The sequence below is a fragment of the Brugia malayi genome, assembly GCF_000002995.4.
Source record: "Brugia malayi strain FR3 genome assembly, contig: Bm_v4_ChrX_scaffold_001, whole genome shotgun sequence".
Taxonomy (NCBI): domain Eukaryota; kingdom Metazoa; phylum Nematoda; class Chromadorea; order Rhabditida; family Onchocercidae; genus Brugia; species Brugia malayi.
This window is the reverse complement of record NW_025062479.1, coordinates 1,463,494-1,490,926: the sequence shown is the minus strand read 5'-3', so window position 1 is coordinate 1,490,926 and position 27,433 is coordinate 1,463,494. Positions and strand designations below refer to the sequence as shown.

The window sequence follows — 27,433 nt, the reverse complement described above, 5'->3', positions numbered from 1 at the left end:
TTTTCAACGTTTCAATTTTGTATTCCCAACGTGACAATATGTTAAACGATCAAATTACCTGTAATATGTTAATTAGCTTTTGAGAAATTTTATGATCGGATGTTAATTTCATTCAATTAGAAATGTTAGCAGAGATTTAGGCCTAATAAAATATGAAATTATGAATTAATTAATTGAAATTAACATAGAACATTGATGTGGAGTTTTGAGATTTAATTTGTTTACGAAAGCTTTTATTAAATACCGTAACTAAGAGCGAAATGAGCTTTGACTAACAAATTTATTTATAAAAAATTTCACTCATTTTTTAGATCCAAAATCTAATTCATTCATATAAAAATATTACAATTTCTGCTGACATATAAATCAATCATTTGACTAAAAAAGGAACAAATGAAATATTTTGTTGCTATTTGAAAGATGAAAATTTGTTGAAATGGATGATTCACGACCACCACAAGCACCAAAAAGAGAAATTGGTAAGTTATATCTAAAAAAAAAAAAGAAAAAAAAAATGAATCCCTTTTGTTCATTAGTGCAAATTAATGTTCAGCAATTTTTAGAGTGTATTTGGTTAAAATTTTTATTTTTAAAATTTCAAGCAAAGAAATGACATATAATTGCTAAATTAGACTTTGAAATGGGTTGATTTTTTTGCATATGTTCGTTTATATCGTTAGAATATATCAAATTCTTACAGCTGAGGTTTCGAAAAAATGGAAAAAGGTGCAAACAATGCTACCGGATGTGATCGATTATGGTGTTGAGCAGGGGATTATTCCGAAACGTCAAGATAAGGTTATATCATGAGGGAATCATTACTAATACTATTTAAATTTCCGATAATTTAAATGCTTCATTTTGTTATATCTTAATTTTATTAAATTTTTGAAAGTAATAAAAATATTTATTAAATCCTCCATCTACACATTCCAATAATATCTAGGAAATTAACAAATTTCTATAAGTCATCAAATTGATCAACATTCAAATTTTAATCAGTTAAGAAATAAACAAACAACTGAAAATAATCTAACTTAATTTTAAAAACCTGTAACAACATCCTTTGTCTCATAATTAATCTAATAATTTTATTTACGAATTTTTAGAATTTCCATTTGCTTTGTGTATCATTTAATTTCGTTTGATTCTTATCGAAAAAAGCACTCATCAAACTGTCAACTTTGTGTATAATTGTCATCCTATCGTTGTCTTCTTTTTCTTTTTTTTTTTTCCGTCCTTTTCTTTTTTCCACCCATTGTTATGATTGGTTCAAACAACAACGAAGATAAGAGCGAAGACGCATATACACACATGAATAAAAGAAAATACATCAACTGTAATATAAATTTAAAATTAAAATTAGAAATATATAGCAGTTCAAAAACAAATAATTTAATTTTGACACAAATAAAAAAGACTTGACATTTTCATGGTTTCATTATTGCTTCATTGAAAATGAAAAATTTTTTAAAAACTACCAAGTGTTATATAAAATCCCTTCAAAAAAAAAAAAAAAAAAAAATAGGAAATTAAAGGAGACACAACAATTTACAGTATTCAATAATAATTAATCATAGAAATATGTTTACATTTTTGCAATTTTTTCATTCTTCCTTATTAAAAAAATCAATTTTTGTCAATTCATGTTTGCTATTATTATTGAAGGGTGGTGGAAATGGATTTAGTTTGACAAGTTTGATAAAAGCAGCTGAAGCTGATATTGATCATAATGATAAGCGTCCTGGTGATACACGAATTCATCTACCAACCAATGATATCACTTTAATGCATTCTGCGGTACCATTCCTTCCGTTACCCATTGCTATATTTTGTGCTATAATTAATATTATTATGCCTGGATTAGGTATATAAGTTACATTTCATATTTATTTTAATAATTTGCATTTAATTATTTTAAAATGATACTACAGAGTTGCAAGAATAAAAATTTTAAGCAAATAGTAAAAATAGCAAAAAATGTAAATGAATGGTTTTTCTTTTAACAATATTTTAGTAATATATAAGTATCATTACTAAATTAGATTAGAAAGTATGTTTTGATAAGAATTACAAAATTATTGTGCAATTATATCATACGGGGATTTATACTTCCTCTGATAGATTGAATAAACTTACCAATAAATAGAGCATCCATCCAAAAAATTCGACAATAATTGAACTGTTTCACTTATTGTATCACTAACAATTTGATATCTTCAAATCAACAGTGTATATTGCAAATTTAACTCGAAATGTGCAAGAACAGATCATTACTATGTCTCGAAATTTGATAAGATGATATGATAAGACACTCAATTTTGTTCTTTTGATAATTAGTTTATGAATTAATGATCCATCCTTAATCTTTACAATAGGTAAGGTAATGATCAATCAAATAATAATTCAGGAACAATAATGAGTGGATTTTTTGCCTTATGTCTTGGACAAACACGTGTCAACTATCGTGAGGGTCAAAAATTGATGACCATAGTTATTAATTCATTGGTTGGTATTAGTCAATTTTTTACCATTACATTTTTATTTGTTGGATGGTTTTGGTCAATGGCTTGGGGTGGTTTACTCATTATCTATTCAGGTAATTTCAAAGTTTCTTTTCTTTAAGTCTTCTAAAGTTTTTAAAGTTTCAAAGTTGAAATAACACATAAGTAATGAAATGCAACCTAAGAGAATTCATTCTTAAATTTGATCACTTTTTTTTTTTCTTTTTTAAATCGATTCACTATCAAATAAAAATCGATAACAATGGAGTACAATCAATATGTGTTCATTTTACAAATGATAATAAAAGCATAACTATAAATTACAAAATTTTCTTCATAAATCATTAAGTATATATTTGGACATCAACTGATGATTAACAGTTAAAAGAATTTCTTCATTTCAAGTAGTAATTCTTGCAAATATTCGAAAATATACTACTACTATTCGTGTTAATTATAATTTAGAAAAAAAAAGTCAAATTAATTCTACTAATCATACTTATTATAGTTTGAAAAATGCTAAACCATTAACTGTTAAAGTTACTTGCTTTTCTTTTTTTTTTTTTTTTTGCTATAACAATAAAGAGATAATTACAGTACAATATCGTGATGCACTACGTCAACGTCGTCAAGAAGCAATTGCAACAGCAGCATTGGAAGCATTAACTCGAGACTCAATTTTGCATCGTCGTGATGTGAAAACGCTGGTTACCGAGCATAAAGAAAAAACTGAAACAAAAAAGGATGGTGGAACAAGTGCATAGGTTATGATAACATATGACAACTGATAATTGTGCTAATGTTATCACAAAAAATTTCAATAATTTTCTTCAATTTACTGTTTGCATTAGTTTTAAATGTTCTAGCTAGCATTATATTGATGTGTTCTTGCTTAGATGATAAGATGAAATGAAATGACAGAATGGTATAAAAGCAGGAATATAATGAAATAAATATATAAACATTAAGGGAAATGTAATTAACCTCTCTTCAAAAATTAAAAAAAAAAAAAAAGGATTCCTTTTTAGAAATTATAGAATAGAGTTTAAGATTTCCAACCATAATTTTTTTTTTAAAAAAATATGTGTCAATCTATTTCTAAAACAAATTGAATTCCTCTATATTTTCCTATTTTGATTTTATCATTGCTACAAACACCTTTGATACATCGAAGGATGAATATTTGCGACAAATTTAGCATCTCATCGATAATATCGCTCAACTGCTTCCTAACAAAAATAAAAAGGAAAGAAAATGAAGTGTCAGATACAAAATGATTTTATCAGTGATGACATGAAAATCTTAATTTATAATAATTCTTAAAGAATTATTCCTAGTAATCTTATCAAGAATTCGTATAGGAAATTATCGTATACAATATACCAGAAAATGAAATATGAATCTTAATACTAACCATGATGGTCTCTTTAATTATATAACTTAATTATTTCAATTAAATGTACAAGGTATACTGTAAAAAGTAAACAGAGTGAAAGTATTCTTAACATCATCTGTTGTTATCAAATACTTCGAGATGAAATGTTTACTAATAAAATATGAAATTGAAAAATTTTTGCAACTAATTTTAAATTAACTCAACTATTCCTTATCGTTATCTTAGCCGACATTTTTTTTTTTTTTGAGAAAGAGAAAAGATCAGTACAAAATATAATCAAATCTTAACATATGTAATGATAATAATTTTCCATTGTTGAAAAGTTAAGGTAAAAATAATATGAAATGAAATCTTTTTCTGTTAATGACTATAGTTATAGTGAATTTTTTGTTTTTTTTAATGCTTAATTTAACAAACCTTTTGCTCTAGCAATCAAATCACATTGATTTACTCAACAAATACACATCAATAATACATTTAAAATAATCAGCGTAGTAAAATTAATACTGCCATTGCATATGTAAACACTAATCGGACAAATCCAAGTCCGATGAGATGATAATAATTTCCATTAATTAAGATTTGTATTAATCTATACTAATTAATGTAACAGGAATACTTTAAAAAGTAAAATTCAATATTGCATAAAATTTGGATCATCATAATTGTTTGTAACCAGGTTATTATGCACAGGTTTTTTGCATCCAGAAAAAAAATAGACATTTTGTAATAAAGTATAATTAGTGTGAGAGTATACACATATCTTACAGATATAACTGTTATCAATTGGTTAATTTAAAATATTTCAATACTTAAAATTGTTTGCTAAATACTGCAATTTATTAATTCATCAATGTAGTTCTCATATTTCAAAATTCACAATCAACAAAAATTTAGCAGATTTTTCAGTTTTTTTTCATTCTCAATTTCTCTTTTAATTTAATTTCATTCACAACTTCATATTAAGGTAAGTTCATTTAAAAGAAAAAAGGTAAGTGTTAATCAATTTTTTCATACATTAAAACGATATATTGCCGTTTCTTCTCGATAATAATATTAGTGATACTGGAATAATATGCATAGGTTTTTGGAATCCAGCATTTTATGCATACATTTATCACCGATAATCTATTAAAAACTAATCACTTTTTCTGGAAATCGAAAAATAAAAAATGCCCATGGAGCTGTCCCATACCTTTTTTCTTTTTCTTTTTTCCTAAATTAAAAATTGTATTAAAAAATTTCTGATATTTTCGGGATTTAAAATTCTTACATTCATGAAAATTTCACTGTACTAGCACCTGTTAATATGTGATTTGCTATTGTCGATAAGTCATCAAGTAAATGGGATACGGTAAAGTATACCACTTGAATTGAAAGTAATCCGAGAAACTTGTTTCAAGTTAGCCTTCCCACGTATAGCACGTACACATATACCTGATATGCAATAATAACACCGACTTTTAATACATCGAAAAAATCAGCCGAAAAGTCATGGATCTCTTAGATGCAATGGAAGAGAAATTACGGATGATACTTGAATCATAATAAACTCAAACCATAAAATTTGTGGGTTTAAATAATTAATTTTATGGGATTTCATTATGGCCACTCTTACAACTTTCTAACTTGTTAAAAGTAGTATAGATGAGTGGTGATAGTTTGAAGATAAAATAACAGAGAAGTAAGGTGAGTGAGTGAGTGACCACAGGTCGAATGTCGATTCGAATTTCTCTGACTAATTAACTCAGACATCCGATTCGACGATTCGTTCTTTGGTCATTCTATCCGGCACATCAACATCATCTTACTGCTAATATGCTTATATAGTGGTAGTAGTATAGTAGTAGTAGTAATAATAATTCATCCATTCATTCAGACCATTTCAGCGTTTACTTTTGGGAAATCAAAAGTTCCAAGATCATCCTGAAAATCTCTGCTAAAATAGGACATCTTGACAATTATGATAATAAACTACTATACAACAACTCTACTAGAATAGACAACAAAATAATGAAGAAAACTTTGTGACAATTTAACAAGACAACATTAGAATAAATCAAAAGAAAAACAACATGATTATTTTCGAATAAATCATTTATCCAATTGGAGTTGTTAAATCAGAATCACGAAATATTATAATTCACAAAATTTTGAAGCTCATGATTACTTCATTTGGTAGTGACAAATTATCTCATGTGATAATGATATGAGAGACACCGCGGCCCCTCCAAACAAAAAATCATTTGATAAAGATGAAAAAAGAAGACCGGAAACCACTCATTTGATCGATTTTGAACAGGGATGGAAAAAAAATGGGTCTAATTCTTGCAATCATTCTAAAATTGCTTAACATTTAATTTCCATTCATTTTTTTTTATCCATTATACCTAATATTAGTTTCATTTCTTACTGCAAAAGAATATATTGCGTTACTCGTTGTTTCTTTTTCTTTTTTTTTCAAGAAAACAAACAAAACACTAAAAAATCTGCAATAGTTAGAAAAGCATACAATATAATTCTTTCATTAATTTAATAATTAAACGTAACCATGTAAATCATCTAAGCTAACAATATAAATTTTTATTTATTATAGCTAGATAACTGATACTGTAATATATTAACAATTAATTAATCAATTCCTAATTAATTAATATTTTTTTGAATGAATTACTTCCCGGTTGTATTAAACTTTATATTATTGATATGCAATAATATCATGAATAATTGTAGCAATAATTGTAATCGTAATAATTATCATAATCATAACAACAATCATAATAACTATGATAAGCAAACAGAACTGTAATCATAATCTATCGATAATAATACAAGCAAGAAAATCTATGAATCACAAGCAACGATTAGATAGCACGCATCGAACCACAACCAACACACATTTGCGCAACCAGTCAATTCTTCTTGTTCGGATTTTTTTTTTTTTTTTTTTTGAATAAAAGAAGACACAGACGGGTGAAGATAACGTACAAAGACCCGGTGAGGAGGGTTGTAGGATAACATCCTCGGGATAGTAGGGTACTGGGAGGGGAAAAAAAAAAAGAGGAATGGTAAGAGAGGAGCTGAAAGAAAATAAGATAGAGAGGTTAGTGATAGGATTGGTTTGAATTGAAGAATGAAAAAAAAAAAAACTAAAAAAAAAAAAAAAGAGGGAAATAGGGCAATTGTTGTGAGGAATTGGTAATAGGTAAGAGGATTTTTTTTTTTTTTTCTCTTTTTATCATTCTTTCCCTTTTTTCCTCCTCTTCTATCTTACTTCTCTATCATTACTTAAGTTTACATTATATTTGAATTTTATACATATACGGATTAAAGCTTACAACATTAATTTTAACAATGATCAAGGATCGTTAAATTGGTAACCGGATAGCATACAAAAACCCACCACTTGTAAACCATCATCGTCATCATTATCATCATCATTCCCTCTTCTATCATTCGATTTGCACATTGGCGGGAGAAGCGGTCTTTGTTCCGTTTCTCTCTCTTTTTTTTTTTCTTTTTCTTTCCGTTCCGTTCCTTTGTTCAATATTGGAGCGGAGGAGATGGAGGAGGGAGGAGGAGGAGGAGAAGAATAGAGGAAAGGAATGGGATGATAGTAAGTAGTAGAAGGAGTGGTAGTAGTTATAGTAAGGAGGTTTGATCAGGACAAATGGCAAGGGACAGGACAGGGAAGGGACAAGGGACAAGGAAAAAGGAAGAAAGGTCGCTTTTTACAATTCTTTTTCCTTCTCCTCAACCGGATCTATGTTAGCGACCTTCATCATTACCATCAGAATTTAACCCCCCTCTACTCCTCAACCCCCTCATCTTTGCGGGACATCTTTTCCTCTTCTATCCTTTCCTATCATTTTGTTCCTTTTTCTACATAATGGTTAATTCTTAAATGCTTTTGTAAGAAACAGCTGGAATTTTGAGGAAAATTGGTCTTTTATGTTATAATTGAGATATTCGTTATAAAACAAACCAACAATTTTTACAAAACAATAATTTATAATATCATATATCAAATAAATCAATAATGGGATTGATATAAATAAAAAGAGTTTGTCTGCCTATTCATGAAGAAATCACAATAGGTATCAAATTTGTAGGAAATGCAAAAAGTTACTCTAAATATTATCAGATATAACATCGATTATATAAAAAATTTTAAGTTAGTGAATTACAAATTTGTTTGATTGGGACTCTTAGCAATTGTGCATAAATGCGACAATTATGAATATGACAAATGGCTACATAATTTAATTCAAAAAAAAAAAAAAAAGATGTGGAAGTTAAGGTGATCGCTTCATCTAATATCAGGCATTGCTACTTTTTATGGAAAAGAATGATGATGTGACACAGTTTATTGTCCACTACATACATACAGGCAGACACATACATCGACATACATACCCAAACACACATACAAAAATTCGTATCCTCAAAACGTCGAAATTTGAAATGATGAGAAGAGGATAGCACTCCCTCGTACGTAAATCCTTTGTATATATAACGACCCTATCAACAGTGAGTATAATACAATTTGCATAAAACAGTTTGAAGAAAAAAAAAAAAAACGGAAGAAAAAAAATTAGAAAAGGCAAAGAATGCATGTGATTTTCTATATAGCATATCATGGTGTTTGGTCATTTCTCTTCCTCTTACCATTTAAAACAAAAAGAAAAAAGAAGCAAATTTCCAAAAATCATTTTATAGCATAATAACTTAACAGTTTTGCACTAATTCTGCAATTTCAAAATAAGCAGCAACAATGAAATTGTCCTCTGTCATTTGCACTAAAGTTAAATATTCAACACGAACTGGGATCAAAGTTAATAATTATGGGTGTGGTCTGAATGCAGAACAGAATCAACTACGAACATGAATCTGTGTTGGGGCCTGGAGCCAACTGCGATTATCAACACGTTCAGGCTCGCTGTGAACGTGAATTCAGATCGTAGTTAGCCATGAACACGAATAAGGACTGGAGTCAACAATAAACATGATATGGGTTCAGAGTTAGCTATCGAAATTAAATGAAGTTGGAATTCACTTCAGGCATAAATGTGAATTGTAGCCAACTATAAAGATCAACTTTGTGTTGAAGTTAACATGAATTATGTACGTGAGTTTTTATTACATTTAACTATGAACATGGACAATTTGAATATGAAATGTAATATTTAGATGGAAAAGAAATGACATCGTGATAAAATGCCATGACCAAATTTCAACTCTGTTAGAAAAAAATATTGCTTACTCAAGTGCTGATTTTAATCTTACTCCAACATGGAGAAAAGTTATAGTTTGGGAAATGAATATTCGGTTAATATAAAATGTTAGTAGTTCTACACCCTAAATTTATGCCTTACAAAGGTGGAAAAAAAAAATAGATTGATACAAGAAAAAAATTCCGAGAAAAGAAGGATTAGAAAATGAGTGATGTGAACAAATCGTATTACTGTATAAAAATTAGTAAAATGTTCATTTTGGCAAATAAAAAAGGAAAGTCAATAACTCAGGTATCGGTTTGATTTACCTTTAACCTCATTCTTTCCATGATATTCGTTTGCAAAAGATGACGATGAAAAGTTTTTGCTCATGAAATATCGAGAATTTTTTTTTTCTTCTCTTTTTCATTTTGAGGGGCAAAAATGAGAAGCAACTAGAAAAAAAAAAAAAAAAAAACGACATACAATGAAAAAAAAAAAGGAATAAATAAATTCATTCCATCTTTTCCTGATCGTTATCTGTTTGGGGATAGATGTATAGCAAAAATGCTACAGAAACACCACTTTTAACCGAGGTCATCTTAAGATTTTTCCCTTTTTTTTTTTTTTTTTTAGCATCGATAGGGAGATATCAATTGATAGGAATTTTTTTTACTGATTAGAGAGTAAATATAATAATATCAAATAATATTATCAATTAATTTAAATGTATAGAAATGAATATATACATATACATGCATAAATAGCCATAATCATGCAATGTTAAAGAAATGTAAAAAAAAAATTATATATAAAATTTAGGTTAGATTGACAGATCGGAAAGTTCATCTGAGTTATTAATCATTATTTAACAAGATTGACATTACATTACATATGTTGGTTAATCAATTTCGCTATAATTTAACAATACATGAATATATTTGGCAACATTAAAATTTTGATTATATTCTTTTCTATTTAATTAATTTCATTTCCAATTTCATTCATAAATTGCAGACTTGATTTGGAAATTTATCATTGTTTCTTACTGATGATTAGAAGTATATAAATGTTACTATTTAGCTTCTTATTTTTTAAATTTAATTATACCCATCCAATGTGCAAATACATATTATACATAATGGCCTAATGATATGAATGAAAATTATCGCTACACAAGCAACTTTCTTTCGCAAACAAATATGATTCCAAATCAATGTCAACTTTAACATTCCATAAAATCATGATAGAAAAAAAAAAAAAAAATGCCCACTTAACAATGTATAAAAGTTTTAAAAACTGTCCTATTTTCTATCAAATCCTTATTCTCTTCTTCCTCTTCAACTTTCATAGTATACCAAACAAACAGTAATTAGTTTATCTGAGGCAAAAGAGAATAAAGAAAAGCGAATCAAATTTTTGCTACGTTACATAAATTTTGTGTGTACTGGCAATGTGGTACACATGAAATTGCAACGTATCTTAATTTTATTTTGTACATCATTCCAGACTATAATATATTGGAAGTATATTGATAACAATTAATGATAAACAATAAAGAATCTTTTGGTTTACTGGATATTACCAGTGATAAAACGTGAACTGCAAAGACATTCTAGCTATCAGAGATCAACATCAGTTTAAAACTGTAAAACTACTTTGACCATGCTTATTAATCTTTAAGTGATAGCTTTCAGAGGACTTTCTATAGATTAAAAACCGGATCCATAAACAAGGAAAACACACATTTATACTGCTTCATCATCAGTATTAATTCTGATCTTGACCTTAAGAGATAAGTATATGGATTATGGTACTGATGTCTTGTTGCGGTATACACTTTCCTTGTATCAAAAAATTAAGACATTAACAAAGCTGAAGTCCATAATAAGCTAAAGGTGCATTCTGCAAAATTTGGCACATTCTGGAAATGATTTTATATACACAATACATAGCAATCATACACTCGTGTTAGTATAAGAGGAATCTAATAAAGAATGTTTTTTCTTTCACTTACGTGAAAACATAAAGTATACATCGTAATTAGTCAGCAATAAGAAGCAATCGATATGCATGTAAAAACATTTCATTTGATGAAACTGTTTACAATAATCTCACAGCACATAGTGGAATTATATTACAGTAGCAATCAGGAAGATTTTCGGTATTAATTTCATCCTAAGCTTATCGGTATAAGCACACCAATCAAAATTTATGAAAGAGCAATCAGATAGCCAATAAATGCATACTATTCCCATTTGTAATACCTTTTTCTTCTTCGAGTGAACAAAATGTAAAAAACACCATGCTAAACTCTGGACCCACCGAAAAACGTTATAACACATTGAGCAAACACAGTCAAGAAAATAAGCATCTATTCTAGATAAATAAAAATTTCAGTTATCCCTGGCTCTATGAGATTCCAAATCTGAAAAGGATGGTTTCCGAAATTATTCGGAGAAATAACGCCGTTTTAGTTTTATAAATTACAAGCATGTTTACAGCGATGCACATACTGCACTTGTTTTCAATGTCGACTTGCTGCCCCAAACCCATTTTCCACATTTGTCCTCCGTTCTGGATGCAGCATGAGTAGCTTTTCCTCAAGAGCCTGTAAGCACCTTGCAGAAAACTAACTTTGAACTAAAAAGAGTGAAGTTTCGTAGATCTGAATTAATCAAATTTACCTGAATTGTTTCAAGAAGGTTGACGATGACTGGTGAAACACTACTTGCTAATGAAGGAGGTAAGGAATTCACACGTGACCCAATGCCATTCGAACTTGCATCGCTGAATAATTTTTTCCTATTAACATCTTGTGCACAAAGATCATAATCTGTAACAGAATAAAACTGTTGAGTTTATCAAATTTGAGGAATTTCTCATCTCCTTCTCGGATGAACAAAATTTAGTGAAAGGAAAACTTTTTTGACTTATCGAACAGAAAAACTAATTCAGCTAATTGAAATTAATTGGAAATCCATACAAGTGTCAATAAAAAAAAAGTGCAAAAAAACGTACTTTCACACGAAGTGAGACCATTTTTTACTGATCTTCCAGGCTGTAATGTTCCATTATTCTGTCGTCCTACAATTTAAATTCATTAATGCCCTCAATTTATACCAGTTGTTCCACTGAACAAGTTACGAGCCGTATAATACAATTTCAGGATCTCAAGAACCGTTCATTCATCAAATGTAGTTTGTTACCTGAGAAATGTTAATCAAAAAATAGATGGGTATTACTAAAAAAATTGCGAGCACTACCAACAACCAAACTGTTTAAGTATCTTTGGAATCTATTACAAACAACCTAAAGTATTGATTTCAATTCACGAAAAAAAAAAAATATTAATTTTTGTTTTCCGAAACCTATCAACTGTTTCCCAGATCACAATGAAGTTCCTGACCAGATTTTATCGGATCTTTGAAAAAAAAAAACACGATGTGCTTAATTAAAGTTACCGCGACAAAATGAAATTTTTACCATTTTTCATCTGAATTAAATTCCCGGAACTATGGTTCTCCTGAGTAACAGGCGATCCATTAGACTGATTAGAAAGTGAGTTGGACAGTTTTGTATCTTTTATCATGCCATCTAATTTTAAATCTCGAACTTCATCTTCTAGTCTCTGACAACGGATCTGCAACGAATAGCATATGATATTCGATTTGTATCTCCCGCGCGATGAAATCGTTGATTGAACATGGTTTTTTGTAGAATTTTTGTACATGTTCACGAAATGAACCATCTACTCCTGGCTCAATGGTTTGAAAAGTCTATTCTACTAACCAACATGTAACAATCTTAGCATACTCAATAAAACGCCTTATTATCCCCTCCTCTAGCTTATCTAATATGCATTTGTTGCTACTGTCACGCTCAACAAGCCTAAGTCTTTGGAAATCAGATAACCTGGATGAGCTTACCTTTAGGTCTTCTTTACTATCAAGTTCTGTAATAAGCAACGCTCGCATCTCTAATTCTTCGTTTAACTTTCTTTCAGTGTCCTTGAGAGTCTCACATGTTATTCTGAAAGAAGTGATACCAAAGAGCTAAAAACGTATCTGTTGGCTAAAGAATTTTGAAGGTTTCAAGAGAATGGACTATATATTGCACTGTCATTACCAAACAATTCATTGACAACGAAATAAACCAGGATATCAGGAATGAATTATATACCTCAATTCTCTCTCTAAATCATCGTTTTTTTGCTCAAGTTTATGGACAGCATTTAATAAATTTTCTTTTTCAGCTCTAAGTTCTTGTAATTCGTCGTTAAGTTTCATATCCTTGCTATACTGTTCCGCACGGAACCGTTGAATTTCCTCCTGAAAAAAGTGCTATAACTTCAAAGACAACAACAGGAAACCTAACCATTAAGTCCTTCAACAGTAACATCCGTACAATAATATCCCAACTGCACTAAAATTTTATGAATTGTGTAGTGCCTGCATTACAGAAATTAGTGTTGAGACAGCTACATTTCTATAATAGCTCCTTCAAATATGGCTGAGACGTTAGGTATAACAAATATGCCGACAAGATGTCGAATCTATGTACATCTATTTTAAGTAATCAAAAACGAACCTTATATCGATCTCGCTCTTGTATCAAAACTGCAATTTCCTTTTCACGTTTACTTAACGACAAGTTAGCTGCATTCAATTCCTTATCCAGCTCGGTTTCAATCTGTTGACTAAACGTTACAAAGTCTTTCAGTTCATTTTTTGCTTCGTTCGCTCTGAAATTTTGTTTCAGTCACACTATATCATGGTACCAGTATTCAGATTTCATTCTTTAGTATTCAAATTAACGTACTATTATTCCATTTATCTTTGAAAATGAATAGTTTACTCTTGTTTGTATCGTTCCGCTTCAGCACGATATTGCTCGACCAACATCTCCCAATCCGTCATTGAAATAAATCCTTCTTTTTTTTTTAGTTCCTTCACTTATTACCTATAAAGAAAACTCCCTAATGACTAAACATAACCTTCGCAACCACTGAATTATCCCACGGGGTCTTCTATCAAACTGTTACTTTAACTAGAAGGAGGTAATGGGAAAAACAATTGCCCTAATTGAAATCACAGAAAATTGTTAGCATCTATAACATTACCATTTCGATCATTTCCTTAAATACTATGCGTCAACTGGGGCAAAAATCAATATTGCATTCTTTTCCTATATTTAAACACAAATCACTGCTAATCATCTGATACTCCTAAGTTGAAAAATATTGAAACAGATGTGAACTAAAGCATACTGCAAATAACCATGATTATCTGAAGTTTACAAAAAAAGATTCCAAAGACTATATACTAAAATACTAATCAATCATTTGATGTATGTGCCTTATAACAATAATATGTAAGCTTAAATCAGAAAATTTTTGCTTACCAATTAGTAATTCTCCACTTTATTGTTATATCAAAGACCTATAAATATATAAGGATGTAACACAGCATAAATGTTATAATCCGATATATAATAACCGTGTAACATATGAGATGACTTAGTTCAATCATTTGTGCTTCCAATAAGTTTTGTTAAAATTACAGAATATAAGTGAAACTTTTATCATATTTATTTTAAAAACCAGAACTAAAACAATAATTTGGCCATATCATCCAAAATTCATCACATTACACCTGTCCATCCAATGGTTGAAAACCAAACTAGCAGCAAAGCACTAACCGACCAGTCAGATGGAACGCTAAATCACCAACCAACAATTCAAACCAACATTTATGTCACTCCTTCATTCTTATGTTAAAGTCGACAAGCATGCAGCGGAAGTTCATCTTTATTTGTTTGTTTATTTGTGGTCGGTTTGAAATGCTATCCGCTATAAAGAAGGAAAAGAACGAGTGGGTTGTCTTGTTTTTTAATTTGTTTATGTAGCTATGATATCATCAAATTTATGTGATTATATTGCAATTATGTTATCAGGGAAAGCTATAGTTTATCCAGATAAAGAGAAAGAAATTCCTGGATGATTAGATAATACGATCATTTCGGGAAATATCAGTGGATGATGAAGTAAGCATAATTCAAATATCTTCAAAGTTCTGAACTTATATATATATATATATATTCTTATAGAACTATTATAGTTAACATTTGGATACACTTACTGTTATTTGAGCCGGATAAACTTTCAATTTTTTAAAGGTCATATTTTACAGTAGAAGAGTTATGAGTGATATTCGTTGAATGATGATCGCAAAAGTGGTAAACTAGACGATGACATAGGATAAAACCATCCTGAGACTGAAATCCATTCCTAAGCTTAAATGTAAACTTCAGCAGGTTCAGAATATGTATAGACTTTCGTCCATTTATTGTTAACACTGAGCTAACAGAGAATAGACAGGAATTGCTTCTGTCCTTTTTTTTTTTTTTTAAAGAAGTCTTCTTTGCCTTCTTTATTTCTGTAATAAATGAATACCATATTCTTGTACAGCATGGTATAGTTGTGCCCTGGAATTAGATTAGACGCTACCTACATTTATGGAAAATCATTGTTGGCAGTCGTTGTTTTCCTCTTTTAAAGTGGTAAACAGTATAACGAGAGCATTTCATCACGCCAAAACATGATTTAACTGATTTAGTTTCATATCGTCAAATTTGTATACTGTTTTGTGTTTTCAATTTTCTACTTTTGCTAATTTTATTGTTTTGTTTTATTACAATTATTCAATTATTACAATATTACAATTATACAATTATTACGTTTATTACAATTATACAATTATTACAGTTAGTAGATATCATTGATGATAATGGTACGATACATCAGTACAAAATCAAAGGCGTTCTTGTTAGTAAAAGTATTACTCAAAAATGAAAGAAAGCGGTACTGCGATATTAAGGCTTCTATTCACTAATCGTATAAAATACAGTGGACTTTTTTCAGGTTGGCATAAAAGCAGTTTCTACGACGACATGCAAGCAATTAAATGTGTCGTCGTCGGAGACGGGTGAGGTCCTCAAGAATTTTTGTTGTGTAGAACGGTAAGGAAGTTTATAGAGAGTGAGCTAGATCAGCTACTGTTAAGTAAGGTTTGTGAAGATGGGAGAGAGTGCTGATTTTTTATAACTGAATGTGAAATTTTAGGCAAGTAGTCATTTTTTAGTGCAAAGTTATTTTTAAACTATAATTTTTATAATTTAAATTGGAGGTAGCAAATGACAGTGATTCATTGTTGGGTAATGAGGAATAGCAATTTGGGAGTATTGTTAGACACAATTTGTTTCAAGCTGTTTGTGAATGGTTTAATTGTTTGAAATACTCTATCCGACCAAAAATTTATTTATTAAGCTGCCCTCCATGTGTATATTCTGATCTTGCAGTGCCGTGGGTAAAACGTGCCTTCTAATCAGTTACACCACAAATGCTTTTCCGGGCGAATATATTCCGACAGTTTTCGATAATTATTCAGCCAATGTTATGGTCGATGGGAAACCAATCAATTTGGGTTTGTGGGATACTGCCGGTCAGGAAGATTACGATAGATTACGACCACTCAGTTATCCACAAACCGTGAGCGAACCGTTGATTTTACAATTTGGCTTTCACTTTTTTTCAGCAATTACTTGTGTCATGATAACTTGAAATTTAATTAAAAAGGTAAGAGTGGTTTCATCTTTGACGTAGATCCGTTGGGTTCTTTAGAACTCTATGTTGTAGTCATTTTAAAGGTTTTTTTTTACGTAATATTCTATCCCTTTTGCTTAATTTTTACTTCAGTAAGCTATTTCAGGATGTTTTTTTAATATGCTTTTCACTGGTTAATCCGGCCTCTTTCGAAAATGTGCGTGCGAAGTGGTATCCCGAAGTTTCTCACCATTGCCCAAATGCACCAATCATACTGGTGGGAACAAAATTGGACCTAAGGGAAGATAACGAAACCGTTGAAAGACTTCGTGATAGGCATTTAGCTCCGATTAGTTATTTGCAAGGATTGTCAATGTCGAAAGAAATTAGTATGTTCTTTAATCGGAAAGATTCGTGTCTGTTTCTTTACAAGATGAAAGTATTCGGATTAAAGTAAAAAAATAATTTGATAGGAGGGTCATGAGCCTTCGTCCAGAGTTCTAAACATAGATGTGTCGAATTTCTGGTGCTGTCAATGTCAGGAGACATGTTGCAAGTTAGACAAGTTGGAAACCCTGCTTCTGTTTCAAGTGGCAGTTCATTAGGCTTTTCAAATAGATTATTTTATAAAATAATATTTGACAGATGCTGTGAAGTACTTGGAATGTTCAGCATTATCGCAAAAAGGATTGAAACAGGTGTTTGATGAAGCCATTCGAGCTGTTCTAATTCCTCCACCGAAACCTAAGCGGTCAAGGAAATGTACAATACTTTGACCTTGGAAAAATGGCGAGCTTGCAAGACGATTTTTATACGTTCATCGGTGGCCAATTACTTACCATAATGAAGAACGAACTGATTTTGCACATACAATACTAATAATGTTGTGTAGAAGATTATTGTGATACTTTATCATCTACTAACATGTGTATGTTGTACGGTAACAATTTTCTTGAAATTAATAAGAGGAAGGCCATATTGCAAAATATCAACATTTGAACAAGTATTTTGTCCTTTTTTCCACCTAAAAAGTTATCTTCTTTATCCGTTTCTTTCGTAGTTGTTTATTTGTGCGCAGAATTTAGAATCCTTAAGTTTTATAAAATGTAGCATCTTTTTCATATTACGTAAGTAGGAAATTTAGCTTACATAATTATTACACTCGTTCATTCAGTTTCCAAAGTCTAAATAACATTGATGCGCAGGAATCAGTAGAGATTAGACCGCCCTATAACAATTATGCCACCACCAGGAAGCACTTTTCCTTTTTAATTCAACGAATTGTTATCATAGAAATATGAATTTATTGTTCGTTTCGTCGTGCTACATTCATTTAATTTATTGTAACAGGTAGCAAGAAATATGTTTTATTGCTGAAGTTCCTTTTAGATAATTATGGTTCCAACTTTTTCTTCTTGAAACTGTGTTAGGGTTTTCACTTATTGTTTCCCCACAATTTAGATCTTTTTTGAGCAGTTGAGAGTTGAGACTGAAATGATGCATATTTTTTACTTCCAAATGTTTTAGAAGTAATAAAAATCGTAGAAAGGAGACGGAAACAAAACCTGCATCAGGAGTTTTTCCAAAGTTCTGAGTTGGTTAATTGGTTTTTAAGTTTTTGATTTTAGGAAGAAAATATGCAGTATTTTCCCTGAACAAAGTAGTTGTTGGTTTTTTTCGTATTGCTTGCAGTTATTTTATTGTTTATTATTGGTTGTGGAAATATGCTGATGTGGCAACTGACTTGGTAATGTGTTTGCTTGTATGTGGATGTACGTTTTTACATCCATATCTGTGTTTGGTTTAGCCATTATTTGGTTTATATTACTGGATGTGCACTCGTCATTTACATCATCATTCATTATTATAAGATTAGTATTTAAATTGTTCCTTGGAAATTTCGCTATCATTATTTCTTATCTCCTCCTGCCAAATTAACCAAATAGCAGATTTCATTATATGGTTGCATTTTGCTTCTCAATTCACGGTTGCTGCTTTCCCTTTTCCATTCTTTTCCATTTTATGAGAAGTAAATTTGCATAATTTTAAATGGAAGTCCTCTCTCTTCTCTGCGAAAGTTTTTGAAACGTAGTATCTTTTTTCTTTTTTTTTTTTTTTAAGTTTTCAATTGTCCTTTAATTGTATCAGTCATATAGTGCCTCTGTTTTTAACATCTTGTCGACGAAGAAAAAGCAAGAGAAATGCTTTGTATGAAGTTTAAGAAAAATGCTTGTTCTTAATGTTTATTCCATTGTTTTCCTTTCCTTTTGTATATTACATTTTATTTGATTTTAAAGATGCACCCAATCTTTGATTTGTTTCTTTTGCGTTCTGTAGCGAAAATTTTCAATCAGATAGCTGTCTGTAGTCAGCAAGATTTTTTATCGAATATAGAGACAACTTGATTCTATTTTTTTATTTCTTCAATAAGAGCATTCAACTGAAGATAAACAGAGAATTGTTATTCATAGGAATCAGGAAATGATGATGCTATGGAAACTCGAGATGAAGACTTCATTTGCTAATATTTCGTCGATCATCGCAGTTTATCATCCATCATTACTGATGTGCTAGGTAGTGGTAGAAAAAAAAAAGTTCCGGAATTAGGATATTTGGTACATATTATTGGCAGCAAATTGCAAACTTTAATAGAGAAGCAATGTTAGTTCCGTGTGGTAGTAGTAGTTTTCCGGCAAAGCTTTCTGTTCGTGTAATATCGGCTCGTGGTTTACCCGTTATGGATAAGTCTAATATCACCACGGATGCTTTCGTTGAAGTCCATTTCGATAATGAGGTTGAGGATTTTTTCCATTATTACCAGAATAAATTTTATTTTAATACTTTTCCCCCTTAATCTTTAAATGTTCCCTACGAACTTTTGAGAGATTGGAATGAGTAAAATATTTAGCCATCGAAAAAGCAGATGAATCTATGCAAACATCCATCATTGTTTGCTTCCTACAATAGATCTTTATTGCGATTATCATCTGAACCAACAAATAAGTAACATACTGCATTCAGTGATGTTCTAAGTTTCGTTAGTATTACGTTTTCAGGTTTACAAAACTGATGTCTGTAGCAAAACTTTGTCACCGGTATGGGATTCAGATGTGTTTGTTTTTGAGACAGATGAACAACAGTTATTTGATAATCCGGTGCAGTTTCGGTAAGCCATCGCAGAATAAGTATTCGGCAGGTGTTGAAATCATAAAATGAATAACCAAAGTTGTAACCATTATAAGGAAATTACATTTTTTCTTAGTAATCATTAAATTTAGTGTAATGGATCATGACACATACAGTGCAAATGATGCAATCGGACGTGTCTTTTACGATGTCAGTTTATTAGTTTCTAAAATACGGTGCAGCAAAGCTGATGATAACAGTATGGAATTCACAAATTGGCTACCAATTTATGATTCGGTTTACGGTGATCTTATTCTTTTTTTTTTCTTTTGTTGGCAGAATTTTTTAAGGGTTTTCTGGAGTCATGTTGCGTATCTTTTTTTTTTTTTTTTCTATCTTATATTTTCAGGAATAAGAGGTGAAATTCTGATATCAGTCTCGCTTAAGTTGCTATTATCAAGTGACCAGCAATATGTGCGCATACTTTCAAGTAAGTTATATATGAAATATATCTTATTTAGATTTAGTTTTAAAAACACGATGGATTTGATGACAATTATTTTATGAATTAACCATTACTTTTTGCTTATTCATTGTGTTGCTGATCTAATTCAAATTCGGTGTGGAAGATTCGTGTATCTACATATTACGGAAGTTTATTGAAAATATCCATGACTAAACAATGACAACCCTTTAATGTGAAATTATTTATATTAAATAATGTTGAAAGGCTTAGGGTCTTTTAGCTTTCTCTGGTTGCAGTTGATGGTAATTAATCATAAAAATAGTCTTCAGGGGACCTACGGACTAGATAACACTTATTTTTAATTTAGCTAGTATTATCTCAACACTATCAATTGACGATATCATTGGACTGGTTTCTGACATTGCTACAGTGACTGATCCGGAATACGAGTGGATCGACCGAATCCGTTCTCCTCGTGCTTCTAATGAGGCTCGACAAAGCATAATTCGGAAATCACTGCGCGAATTAGCTAAAAATATTGCACAGAAAGCGCATTCTCTCGGATCGAATGCAGTGCTTGGGTAGAAGATTAATTTTAACTTTATTTATGGAATTGTTATTTACTGATAGAAATGAAAAAACCAAAATGTCTCTGATTTAAGGTATCATGAATTTGTTGATATCGAAGGTGATGCTACCGAATTGATTACATTTCGAGCATTTGGAACAGCGGTCAGACTGTCACAGACGGATGAAAAAGTTACAGCTGCTGAAAATATAATGCATAATGTATTGTCATTGAAGGTTTTGCCGAATATATATAGTTATAAATGCGGTGTTGTTGTGTGCGCTCGTTCTGTTCACGTGCTGACAGATGACAATGATGCTACTACGACGAGAAAAAAGTTTTGTTTTATGGTACTTCAGCTAAGAAATACAGTCTAGATACGTCATTATTGTTCTAGATTAGGTGTTATAAAAGTAGAAATACAGAAACGTATTTGTGGTTATCTTTCACAACCTTTGCTAATTTCAACCACTAATGATCAAATAAGCGGACGAATTTAAGAAAAAAAAAAGTAACAGTTTGAGCTTTTAGTTTCTTTTCAGAAGGCATATTATTTATTTTATGGAACGTATGATCATTTCCATGTATTTTGATATACTGAATGTTAAATAAAGACCTTATTGCTTTTCATCTTTTGTTTCAGGTGGTGGGGCGATCTGAAGGTCGAACTTGTTCGTCAGGCATTAAGTTTACGCTATAATTTAATTATTGGCTACACTGAGCAAATTAGCATACGTAAGAAAATGGCGTTGTTGAGTTGTACAGGAACTGCTGTATCTATGTTTTTAACGGGAGCTGAAAATATTCCGGATTGTACTATGTTCCATACTGCAAATTTTAATGGTGATGCATCGACTGATCGAAAAATCATTGTGTGTTCCTGCTGTAAATTACCGTATGTTTGTTTATTTTCGAAAAACTTAATTTTTCATTGTTATTTATATTTATCTAAATTTGCTTCGTGCCAAAAACATAACGATATCTAGTCATTTTAACCCTCTATCTTAATTTGTCCTTTAATCACGCTATCATCAGTAATTAATAATTTGCTAGTGGTTGGAAGAGCATAAAGAAAACTTTTTTTCGCATATTCGTTTTTTGTTAACTGTAATTACTGTTACAGTACATTTGAAAAACTTTTTCACTAGTTTCTCTATTTTAGTGATGCAGTTTGTCCCGATATCATCCTGAACACTTGCTCATTACCTGCATCAGACTACTTGCATAGCACTACTCGACCACTGCAAATTTGTGCTAAACGTGAGCTGAATTCCTCAGAAACCGATGATCAGTTGGCTTATGCTATTAGTGATGTAATTATTTCAAGATTTGATGATCTTCATTTTCAGTTTTAAAAAATTAAAAATGGAACATTCTTTCACAGTTTTTATTTTCAGTCGCTACCATTTTTGGAACATGAACTTTACAATAAATTGATGGAAGAAATACAAACTGGAAATACAAAATATAACGCAATTTTCGACTTGAAATCTGTCTTCATTATTCAAGAATGTGCTTTATTTGCTGTCATTTCGGGTACGTTATGTACCCTAAAGGCACTAATGGTAGGTTTCAACAGCATTATTATGCTTTAAATATTTTGATTTGTTGTCATGATTGCATATTAGACAAATTGATTTTTGAAAACGATTCAAAATAATTGCTAACTTTTAAATCAATTTGCACAGCTTATTTGCTGCTCTACTCAGATTACTCTTTGTTCCACCTTCATATTGTCTGATTTCGAATTATAACATTATTTGGTTCATTTTATTTTATTTTTTTTAACAAGTTTCTTTATTAAAAAGCCAAGAAATGCTGGATATTTCAACTGATTTTCTATTTAGAAAATCGATGGTTCTCACATATTTAATTTCTCTGATTTTGTACCTCAAAGTGACGACGTTCGGCCAACGCCACGAGTGGGATTATTGGACGCGGCTCGCATTTTGCGTGCACCTAGATTGTCCGATAAAATTGGATTACACTTGCAACCATTACATATCCGGTTCTCTTCACATTTAATGATTTTTATTACTGAAAGTTACTACGTTACTTTTCAATATGTCAGTTATTGTTTAACGAGAGAGCATAGTTTTAGGTGCTAAGCTACGAATTTCTTATCAAAATATGTAAAATACGTTTCAAAACATAAGAATGCTTCTTTGTACTTCAAGAAATGAATCAGTCAATTAGTATACTTTGTGAGTAGTTACTTTTCTTCGAAAAAAGAAGGCGAAATGAACTTTGTAGAAAAGTATAACTAAGCTTTCAGGGAACATGCAAATGTTTCCATCAGCAGGCCACCACAGTCAAACTACAAAAAGATAGTTAAATGTTTTCGGAAGAAAGTTGTTGACCGTGAGCGTTTAGCGAAGATGATTTCGGAACGTGAAATCAGCTTACAACTTGGTACATTCAATGACATGAAATCGTCTACCTGGTCGCCTATCACGTATTCTGGTATCAAGATAACCAATAGTTCGAAATTTAATATCAGTGCAAAAACTGCAAAATTTTCAAATATTCCACAACGGTGAGCAATCACATTTCAGTTCTTACCTTTTCATCGACTGTCAAAATTGATAAAAATCCTAAATTATAATACCTTATTCTTTTTAAAGGTATACTGGAATTTTAATTCGTGAAATAATAAGAACAGTGGATGATATTGCTGATTTTGATGCATTTCTGGATGGAGCTTTACGTGATTTAGTGAACTTAGCAACTAGTAATGTAGAAACTGTTGGTGCCACATCATTTTCTGTGTTCAAAGTGCCTTCAGTGAATCTTTCAATCTCTCGTGATCAGGCATCAGTCTTATTATTTATTACTACAGACTTTGATTATCCAGTCAGTTTATAGAATTGCTGTTAAATCAAACTAATAATTTGGGAAGTGGGATGTTGGGTTTCTAGCTATCATTTTTTCAAATTTCTCTATCGATAATGAATTTTGTAGCGGAAATTAAAATGTAAGTAAACAAAAAAAAAATTGAAATATATATATAAGTCGTAATAAGTAAACAAATAAATATTAAACGTGATTTAGTTCAGTTCACCTTCCAAGATTTATTCGTAGTTCCTATAAAATAGCTGTATGAAAAATCCGATGCGTAGTAAATATAAACCATTCACTAATTGATGACGTAGTGACGTAACTTCAATAATAAAATCTGAACAAGATGTGATGAGCAATTGTAAGCCTTGTGAAATATCTAAGGATATGTATTTAACAGTCGAAGAATGATACGAAAAAAAAAATTGCAAGGTATTATCATGTCAATATAAAGTAATGAGATCGTAAATATTTCTTGCTATGTTTATATTCATAATATTTCTTAATGTAATTTATTGGATTTTTTAAACCATTCCATGATAAACCGTGATATTAGCCTTTAATCTGTTATTTATTCCGATCTCATCTTTGTAATTTTTCGTCGTTATGATTGATTCATGGATCGTGTTTCTTTGCGATACTTTGTTACAGGTCTTCCTTTCAACAGATATTTTGTATCTAGTACATTGAATTAATTTTTCATTTTTCTTCAAGCAGTGCCAAAACTGTTATATTCATGATTTTTCTCATTAATTAATTGATTAGTTTAACAGAACAAAAACATATATTTGGCGGAAATTGCCCTGGGTTCAAGTGAAATTGCATATGTAATTTTGATTGAAACGTAACTTATGCACTCTTGAGTTATACGATTAACTTTCATATGAGCTAATAAAAGCATATTGCTTTGCTTGTAACGGTGTCAAACTCATCCCTAACAGGTTTTCTTTTAATTTGATAGAAAAGAGCTAATTATGAGTCATCTGTCTTTTCCTAAAAATTCTGATTGGATAGAAAGTGCGGTGACATTTTTGCGTAGTACATTGAGGGAGAGAGAGTTACAATTAACACATCGAAGTGTTTTTGGTGTGCAAAATGTCAGTTGCAATTTTAGCTTTAGCTTTGTCAGATCAAATAGCATTTAATGAGCACATGAAAAAAGAAGTTGAAATTGTTTTATTTTCATTTTTTCACATTCCATTAATAGTTTTATTTCGACTACAGCATACTGTAATTCTTGTCATCGTATCGCAATCATACAATTTCAGTTTTTGATTGAAATGTTTGGAGTTTTATTTGTAAACCATTTAATTCGTTTACAAGTTTCATCACTATTCCATAAGTATGTTTTTTCTTCTTTGGATACTAAAAGTTCATTGAAATGCACCTCAAAGTAATGTGTCGGTGTAATTGCAACAAATTTTAAATTGTTCAAAATGTGCGAATTATCCAATTTCACAGTTATTACACTTTTGGCTGTGTAAATTCTTTGAAATAATTTCTTAATATCATACATTCTAACATAAAACATAATATTTTCTCATCATTTCTACTAACGTACCTTTAGTGGAATATATCCATCTGTGAAATAAAAAGTTTTTTTAATTTTAGATCTTTCGAAATATAAGAACCTATCCGAATCTATCAAATCATTTTTCCTATTTCTCTCCAGCAATTAAATTAACTGAAAACTTTTTTTTTTTTTTAAATTAAAGTCTATGATAAATTTTCTAATATCATATTTAATAAATATTATTGCTTTCAAATAATTACTTGCCTTTATCTAAATAATATGATGTAAATTGTCAACATAGTCCATATTCCGCCATAATATATCATATTTCAGTGCGGTTACTTTATTCCGTTGCGGAATGATTCGTGTTCCGTTCCGTCATAATATGTTATATCTCAGTGCGTTTACTTTACTTTTTTTTTTTCATTTAACATGTTAACATCATATATTTTCCAGTTATAAAAGTAAACCTAAAATATTAGATGCTGAATTGATGATAAAATGATTTCGATTACAATCACATTCTTGGAACAAATGTTAAATCTACCACAATTTATCAAAAATAAAAAAAAAAGTCAAATTCAAAAGGGCAGTTATTATTATCACTCCCTAAAACCAATCTCTGTCGGATTTTTAATTTTTTTTTTTTAAATTTATAAGCTATTTTCTTATTATAATACTTTTCTTTATTAGGTTAAATAATTAATGTAATGATTAATGTAATCATTGTTTTTAAATTTTAAATCACATCTATTTTTTTTCTTACTTTTGAATCTTCTAACTTTAAAAACCCATTTTTATCGGTACAAATGAATAAACTTAATTAGAATAAATAATTAGAAAATTTAATAAGTTTCAGTCAAGTTATTTTTTTCAAATTTGCTCAATAAATAATTAAGAAAACGACATGATTTCATTGTTTCAAAATGGTCAAAAGATTAAAAATAATTACTTCTGTGTAACAGATTAATAAACTTTTTTTCTTAGGTAAAACTTTTTGTCCCATACTTGTATTTATCATCCAATTTTGCTTCTATTATCAAATAATTTCCTCAATGTTTGCAATAAAATTTCGGATTCAAAAGCAAATTCAACGATTTATCATTCTGATATTATAAAATATCAGAAAAAGAAAACAAATGGAAACATTACTATTACTAAAAAAGTCTTTGTTTGTCGTTTTTTAAGATTTAAAATGAAAATAAACAAGTCAAATTAATAAGATTTTTATATAATTATTACCTAACTCAAATTTTTTTTTATCCAAACTATAATGTGATCGATGACAAAAATTTTACGCATCCATCCGCTTGGAAAAATTTAAATTTTTTAAAATTTGAAACCAAAATTCAAACAGATTACAAAATATAACTTTCATATTAGATTTTTCTCAAATGTACCAATAAATTTTGGCGTTTTTAGAGCTTAATTACATGAATAACATGTTTACCATTTTTTGAAATCATTCTTTTTCGTGATAATTTTTCAGAGGATTAAATTTTCATTATTTTCATTTATTTAAAGAATTTTTCGTTTTCCTATGATTTTAACCAAGAGGAATAAATAAAAGGTGAGACAATGAAATGCTGGTGAGGATGTTATAAGAAAATAAAATTCTGAATTCGAATTTAAATGAGCAATGAAGATTGTAAAAAAAATTCACACAAAATAAAGAAGATAGAAGCCAGCATTGAATTTCATCCAAATTGTTGCAGAAAATTCTTTTTCTTTTAGAAAAGAGCTTTATTATTTAATAATATATCTTAAGAAAATTAAAAAACTTCTTTTTTTTCTCTTTGAAATTTTCTAATAAATTTTTAGAATATTAACTCTTACAGAATGAATAATAATATAGGATATAAATTAAGAATATAAATAACACTGTAAAAGTATTTCAGTCATTAAAAAAACATTTCAATGGATCGAATAATCAAAACTATCTAACAGTGATTATTTATATTTTTTTTTGAAATATGCATTACTAATATGTGTAAATTTTGATTTTTACGTAATAAATACCGTATACCAATTGAAAGGTTTGTGCTTGAGCATTTATACATACAAAAAAAAAAAAAAAAAACGAAAAAATAAGTTCTTCAATTGTTGAAAATTTAAAAATAGAATAAAAAATATGAGAAGATGAGAAAGATAAACTGTAATAACAAACTAAACGCTTTAAAAAAGATTCCATTTTTATATTTTATTT

At 29.8% G+C, this 27,433-nt stretch overlaps 4 protein-coding genes and 1 non-coding gene across 5 annotated transcripts; 3 read left to right on the top strand and 2 right to left on the bottom strand.

Moving 5' to 3' along the window:
• Positions 1-436: 436 nt before the first annotated feature.
• On the top strand, positions 437-3,268 carry Bm7206 (uncharacterized protein; the record flags this gene model as incomplete). The annotated part of the gene is made up of 5 exons (XM_043073237.1): positions 437-479; positions 701-798; positions 1,669-1,867; positions 2,411-2,599; positions 3,102-3,268. The coding sequence occupies 5 exons, from the start codon at positions 437-439 to the stop codon at positions 3,266-3,268; spliced, it is 696 nt and encodes a 231-aa protein (XP_042929171.1).
• A 2,333-nt stretch (positions 3,269-5,601) lies between these two features.
• On the bottom strand, positions 5,602-5,682 carry Bma-mir-5360. Its single transcript, XR_006228218.1, has one exon. It is a non-coding gene; the product is annotated as a pre-microRNA Bma-mir-5360 (primary transcript).
• Positions 5,683-11,640: 5,958 nt separating this feature from the next.
• Positions 11,641-14,032, bottom strand: Bm9208 (nudE nuclear distribution gene, putative; the record flags this gene model as incomplete). The annotated part of the gene is made up of 8 exons (XM_001891621.1): positions 11,641-11,724; positions 11,801-11,949; positions 12,135-12,200; positions 12,600-12,756; positions 13,043-13,145; positions 13,296-13,444; positions 13,704-13,857; positions 13,971-14,032. The coding sequence occupies 8 exons, from the start codon at positions 14,030-14,032 to the stop codon at positions 11,641-11,643; spliced, it is 924 nt and encodes a 307-aa protein (XP_001891656.1).
• A 2,032-nt stretch (positions 14,033-16,064) lies between these two features.
• On the top strand, positions 16,065-17,492 carry Bm2115 (Ras-related protein Rac1, putative; the record flags this gene model as incomplete). Its single annotated transcript, XM_001891622.2, has 4 exons — positions 16,065-16,099; positions 16,473-16,662; positions 16,883-17,105; positions 17,362-17,492. The coding sequence occupies 4 exons, from the start codon at positions 16,065-16,067 to the stop codon at positions 17,490-17,492; spliced, it is 579 nt and encodes a 192-aa protein (XP_001891657.2).
• Positions 17,493-19,375: 1,883 nt separating this feature from the next.
• Positions 19,376-23,741, top strand: Bm4274 (C2 domain containing protein; the record flags this gene model as incomplete). The annotated part of the gene is made up of 12 exons (XM_001891623.1): positions 19,376-19,510; positions 19,773-19,882; positions 19,995-20,146; positions 20,252-20,332; positions 20,676-20,889; positions 20,971-21,213; positions 21,520-21,771; positions 22,039-22,189; positions 22,274-22,441; positions 22,724-22,884; positions 23,152-23,412; positions 23,501-23,741. 12 exons carry the CDS (start codon positions 19,376-19,378, stop codon positions 23,739-23,741), a joined length of 2,169 nt encoding a protein of 722 aa, XP_001891658.1.
• Positions 23,742-27,433: the final 3,692 nt, after the last annotated feature.